Raw genomic sequence first — 6,769 nt, forward strand, 5'->3', positions numbered from 1 at the left:
TGGTTCTGTTTCAGAGCGGCGCCAGATCTGGCAACCCGTTTGGCTGTTTCTGTACCCGTTTGGAAGCTGTTTTGATCGCTCGGGTTTTCCTGTTTAATCGTTTCCATTGTTATTTCTATATTTATATCTGTTTTTATAACCTACTAACCATCCATAGATCTATCTTTTAGATTGTCTCCGCAGGAATATTCATTACAGAGGCACTAAAACTGCCACCGGACCCTGGAGTAACGTTCTTGGTGTAAGTTACTAAAATTCACTAAAAGCGGTAAGTACCTGCAATTCCATGGCTACTACTGGCTGTTTTGCCTGTTCAGAGTGTGGCATGTTTAGTTTAACGCCCTTTTCCACCTCTAGCGATAAATATAGTGGTTGTATTTGTAGTAAGTGTCAGCTAGTTAGCTCTCTGGTGGATAAAGTGGACCAGCTAGAAGTGCGCATCCGGAGCTTATTATTGTTGAGGGATAAACAGCGAGATTCAGTGTTAGCAACTCCGGGTGCCTTAGGGAGAGTTAGCACCCCCACGACTCCGGCGTTAGAGCCCTCACAGCGGGGTGAATGGGTGACGTCTCGGCGTCATAGCCGGAGAGCTAAGGCTGATGCTAACGCTGAGGCCAAAGCTAGCCCACCGGGACACCACGCTCCTCCGATTCGCGTGTCAAACAGGTTTGCCCCGCTCAGCGAAGCACCCGCTGAGGAGCCTGTTAAGAGTGCTCTGGTTATAGGAGACTCTATTGTTCGGCACGTGAAATTAGCTACTCCTTTAGGGGCGCCGGCAGTAACAGTTAGCTGTTTATCGGGAGCCAGAGCGCCGGATATTAGTGGCAACCTTAGACTGTTAGCTAATAGGAGATATTCGAGGGTAGTCATTCATGTAGGGGCCAATGATATTCGTCTGCGGCAGTCTGAGGTAACTAAGGGTAATATTACAGAGGTGATTAAACTGGCCCAGACGATGTCCGATGCCGTAATCTGCTCTGGTCCCATACCAATGCGGCGTGGCGACGAAGCTTACAGCAGACTTTGGGCGTTAAACTGCTGGATGTCCAAGTGGTGTTCCGAAAATCAAGTGGGCTTTATAGACAATTGGTTACGTTTTGAGGGCAAGCCTGGTCTTATAGGTAGGGATGGTATCCACCCCACGCGGGAGGGTGCTGCCTTACTTTCTTGCAGTATAGCACATAGTCTTTTAGTTAGTCGGCAGAGTAGTGTAGATAGCTGCTGACAATCCAGAGCCGGGACCAGGCCGCAGACAGACAGGCTAAACCGACCGTCTGCGAACTGTCTTGAGGCGTCACCCAGGTTCAACTGTATTGAGACTGTGTCTTTCCCCCGAACTAAATGTAAAAGTAGAAAAACAAAATCAGCCTGTTTCAGCAACCTAATCAATATTAAATCATACACAACACCTAGCAGCAACACCTCAGAACTAAAATTTGGGTTACTCAACATAAGATCGCTAAACTCAAAAGCACTCATCGTAAATGATATTATAAGTGATCATAAATTCAATGTTTTCCGTCTCACGGAAACGTGGGTTAAACCAAATGAATATTTAGCACTAAATGAAGCCACCCCCCTAGGCTATAATTATGCACATAGCCCAAGAATATCAGGCAAAGGAGGTGGAGTATGTGTAATTTACCAAAATACCCTAGAAATTAGTCTTAAACAATGTGACACCTTTTCTTCTTTTGAGGTTCTCTCCACTATTATTACAAATCCGGTCACAAAAAAGGACGCATTTTTATTATGCAACATTTACAGACCACCAGGGCCTTACTTAGAATTTCTGAAAGAATTCAGCGATTTTGCTACAAACCTAGCGGTGTGCAATCATAAAGTTATAATTGTAGGAGATTTCAATATCCATTTCGAGAAGGAAAGTGACCCACTAAAAAAGGCATTTACCTCAATCTTAGACTCTATTGGTATTACTCAAAATGTAACAGGGCCTACACACTACTGCAGCCACACTTTAGACTTAGTTCTGACACTAGGTCTTAACATTGACAAAATTAATATCTTACCGCAATCCTCAGCAATCTCCGATCATTACTTAATTTCATATGAGCTACGTTTTAGCCATAATATATGTAAGAACCCTCGCTATTCTACAAGGCGTATAATAAAACCATCTACCGCCCTACAATTTATAGAAAACCTACCAGAACTATCGACCCCAGTTCCAACTCCATCAGACCCAATGGACCTAGATGTACTAACTGACTACCTAGAAAATACCTGTCGATCTACTTTAGAAAAGGTAGCACCACTTAAACATAAAAGTATAAGACAGAAAAAGCTCGCACCATGGTATAACGATAAGACCCGTACTTTAAAACAAACATTACGAAAACTAGAGCGGAAATGGCGATCAACCAAGCTTGAAGTGTTTCATTCTGCCTGGAAGGACAGCCTTATAGAGTATAGAAATGCCCTCACTAAAGCTCGCTCAGCATATCTGGCCTCGCTGATCTCCAATAATAAAAATAATCCGAGAGCACTGTTTAGTGTGTTTTCTAGAATTACAAAAAATCAAGCAGGTTCCGAACAACTAATTCCAGCAACTCTCACCAGTAAAGATTTTTTGGACTTTTTTAATAATAAAATTGAGAATATTAGACAACAAACTCTAGCCACAGGATCAAATCCATCCTGGCTGCCACCTGATGTGAATGAAATAAAACATAATATAACTGTAAAAGAAAGACTTGAAACCTTTTACCCACTCCCACAATTAGAACTAGAGAAGATTATCACCTCCGCAAACTGTACAACTTGCACACTTGACGCAATTCCCACAAAGTTGCTCAAAGAAGTACTACCAGCTATTATTGATCCTCTTTTAACTATAGTAAACTCATCGCTTAGTCTGGGCCATGTACCCAAAGCTTTTAAACTAGCAGTTATTAAACCTATGATCAAGAAACCAAATCTTGATGCTAGTACACTGTCTAATTACAGGCCTATTTCTAATTTGCCATTTCTGTCTAAGATCTTAGAAAGAGCTGTGGCCCAACAACTTAGTTCATATCTACATAAGAATCATATATATGAAAAATTCCAATCTGGATTCAGGCAACATCATAGTACAGAGACAGCTCTAGTCAAGATAACAAATGATCTTCTTCTTGCCTCTGATCAAGGCCACGTATCCCTGTTGGTGCTTCTTGACCTAAGCGCAGCCTTCGATACAATAGACCACAATATTCTCATAGAAAGGTTAGAAAACATGGTTGGAATCACAGGGACAGCCCTATTATGGTTCAAATCTTACTTAACGGAACGTTATCAATTCGTAAAAGTAAACAATCTAAATTCAAATTATTCTAAAGTAAGATTTGGAATTCCACAAGGCTCTATTTTAGGACCATTATTATTTACATTATACATGTTACCGCTAGGCACAGTTATAAGAAACCATGACATTAACTTTCACTGTTACGCAGACGACACACAATTGTATATTTCAGCCAAGCCCGATGACAAACACAGATTAAAGAAAATAGAGGACTGTGTAAAAGACGTGAAAGGCTGGATGTTGCGTAACTTCCTCCTTCTAAACAGCAACAAAACAGAGGTCCTGCTTTTGGGTCCAAAAGTGACAAGAAATAAATTATCAGATTTAATTTTAGATCTAGCTAACTTTCCAGTTAAACCTGGTTCAGCAGCAAAAAATCTTGGTGTCATAATTGACCCGGATTTATCATTTGATCAACACATAGGTAGTATCACTAGGACAGCTTTTTTACATCTTCGCAATATTGCTAAGATTAGAAATGCCTTATCCCTCCAGGACGCAGAAACATTAGTACATGCCTTTATTACTTCAAGGCTTGACTACTGTAACGCACTACTGTCAGGATGCACCAGCAGCAATTTAAGAAAACTTCAACTAGTTCAAAATGCTGCAGCTAGGGTCCTCACTAAAACTAGAAAATTTGAACATATCAGCCCAGTTTTATCATCACTTCATTGGCTGCCTGTTAAATTCCGCATTGACTACAAAATTTTGTTATTAACATATAAAGCTCTACATGGGCTTGCTCCTGAATATCTTCAAGATACAATTTCCTATTATGAGCCTCCACGTTCACTCAGATCACAGAATACTGGATTTTTAAATGTTCCCAGAATTCAGAAGGCCTCAGCTGGGGGAAGAGCCTTTTCTTATAAAGCCCCCCAACTCTGGAATGATCTTCCAAAAAATGTTCGGGACTCAGACACAGTCGCAATCTTCAAATGTAGGCTAAAAACTCATTTGTTTAGTTTATCATTTGGTAGCTAATGCTCCCCCATAGATAAAGGCGGCAGATCCGGGGGGTCCATGGACACAGGGAATTATAGTATACTGAGACGCTGGTGCTGTCGTCCCGCCGCTTCTCGCGATCACTCAGGTTTGTTGACGGTGGAGCGGAGGGATGCCAGTGTTTCAGGATGCTCCCGTGTCTGTGTGTCCTTCTGGTTCTCTCCTTTTAGTTAATGCTGTCATAGTCAGATCTGCCGGAGTCATTAGCCACACTCTGGAAATTTTCATATTTTCTACTTTACAAACACAAAACAGTTCAAAACTAATTCCATCCCTTTACATCTTTCCGAGTAAACGACTGCCCACCTGTCTGTCTGGACACTGATGGATGACTGTCGAGATCCTCCTCCACGCTTCAGACCAGCTGCCCACGCTCCAGCAACCACCAAGTGCCTTGAAGCTGTCCCTACACTGAAGTTCTCATGGACTACTAACTATCATCACCAGTAGATTGACCAGAGGAGGATGGGTCACCCCTTGTGAGCCTTGGTTCCTCCCAAGGTTTCTTCCTCAGCTGGGGGAGTTTTTCCTTGCCACTGTCGCCCCTGGCTTGCTCACTTGAGGGTTTTACATTTGTCTTTACATTTCATGTCAAATCTTGTCTTACTGGAATTCTGTGAAGCTGCTTTGTGACAACATCAGTTGTGAAAAGCGCTATATAAATAAATTTGATTTGATTTGAGTTAAACCCTGCTTCTCCATGTTTAGTTTTAGACTTAGACTTGACTTTATTGATCCCACATCGGGGAAATTCACTTGTTACAGCAGCACACAATCTTAGGCATTGGACAAGAAGTGGGGGAAAAAAAGACAGTAACGCAATAAAAAACAATGGAGGAAAAGACTTAAACTTAAATACTCACAAAACATATCCCATACAACCATACAGAGATGGTTACACATAAGAAGTTATTGCACATGATGTTTTCACCTGAGACAGGACTAACTCTAGTTCCTAAAGATCTGAGAGCTCTGCTCGGCTCATATATCTGTAGCAGATAAATACACTGGTCCTACCCCATTAAGACATTTATAGAGCAGTAATGACACCTTAAAGTCTATTCTGTAACAGACTGGTATCCCATGTAAAGATTTGAGGATGAAGGGGGTGATGTGATTCTTCTTTTGCTCCAAAATAGAGTCTCGCTGTGTTTTGAATCAGCTGAAGCAGTTTATTGGTCTTTTGTGGAAGTCCAATTAAGAGACAATATGTCTCTCAGACAGTAAAATGCTGATCTAGTAACTGCTTTAATATGAGACTAAAACTGATCTGAGTCCATTAATACACCAAGGTCACGAGCCAATCTGTGTCTCACTGCTGTTCCCAAATAGATCAATCTCAGTTTTATCTTAATTCAACTGCAGAAAGTTGTGTTTTTGATGAACTAGGGCAAGTGGCCACTTTTCATAATGTTTCTTCATTCCACCATGGATTAGTGGACACACACACGTTTGGACACACGTGACCTCACCACTGCGGTGGAAGTGTACTGGGAAAGGTATTGGATCTGTTCCATCTTTTTTACACTGAGAATGGACTAATGCCTCAATAATAGTCTGTCCCTTGGTTTATATTTAACTCTATTTCCTTTCTAACAAAAAAACTGTAAAGCCTAGTGTGTAGTGCGTATTGTTTGAAAGGATATTCTGGCAACCACAGCTGCTGGTAATTTACTGTAAAGTTTAAATTTACAATAAAACACTGTATAATAATCGTGTCTTTATAATAATGTGTTTATCATGGAAATGAGATGTAATATTTTACAGTAAATCTGTAGTTTTTTTTTAAATGTTCACTGTAAACAGGTTTATACAAATAGCTCTTAATTTTACAGCATATTACTGCAATCAGGTTCAAAATATTATCTTTACATTTACAGTAATTTTCCAGTGTGTCGCCCTGTGAAGGACTGGCGCCCCCTTCAGGGTGTGTTCCCGCCTTGTGCCCAGTGAATCCGGGTAGACTCCGGAGCCAGGAATGGCCTCCAGGTCCAGGGTTAAAAAGGAAGTAATCCCTCAACTCATTCCGGTCCAGTGCAGCTTCACTAGATCGACCCAGATTGTATCAAAGTGCATTAGCTCCACCTGCTGTCGAGACTCAGAATTACACGAGGCGAGGACCTGTCATTAAAAGCCTGGTCATGTCAGAGAGAGAGAGAGACAGTGGGTTGAATGAGCCACGCTGTGTGTTTTTACTTCAAGGCTGTAAAAGTCAGTGCATGTGTGCGTTCAGAGTGGTTATGACTTTTGGGAAAACTGTTCTTGAGTCTGTATATATCATTAGACCAGGGATTTACCCAGTACACATGAGCCAAAACATTAGGACCACTCAGACATAAATAATTATTACATATTTATCCAGCGGGTGAACAATGCTAATGTTTACTGTTAGCAGAGTCATGGCCAGCCTTTGTCTGGGGAATGTGTGTTTTTTCTGTAAAGTTTCCTCTTTGTTGT

At 41.3% G+C, this 6,769-nt stretch overlaps 1 protein-coding gene across 1 annotated transcript; it reads left to right on the plus strand.

The window, feature by feature from the left end:
* The first annotated feature begins 281 nt into the window (after positions 1–281).
* On the plus strand, positions 282–2,026 carry LOC136701644 (uncharacterized). The gene has a single exon (XM_066676284.1). It carries the CDS (start codon positions 287–289, stop codon positions 1,223–1,225), a length of 939 nt encoding a protein of 312 aa, XP_066532381.1. The 5' UTR covers positions 282–286; the 3' UTR covers positions 1,226–2,026.
* The last annotated feature ends 4,743 nt before the right edge of the window (positions 2,027–6,769 follow it).

This window comes from Hoplias malabaricus, chromosome 7 (genome assembly GCF_029633855.1).
Source record: "Hoplias malabaricus isolate fHopMal1 chromosome 7, fHopMal1.hap1, whole genome shotgun sequence".
Lineage (NCBI taxonomy): Eukaryota > Metazoa > Chordata > Actinopteri > Characiformes > Erythrinidae > Hoplias > Hoplias malabaricus.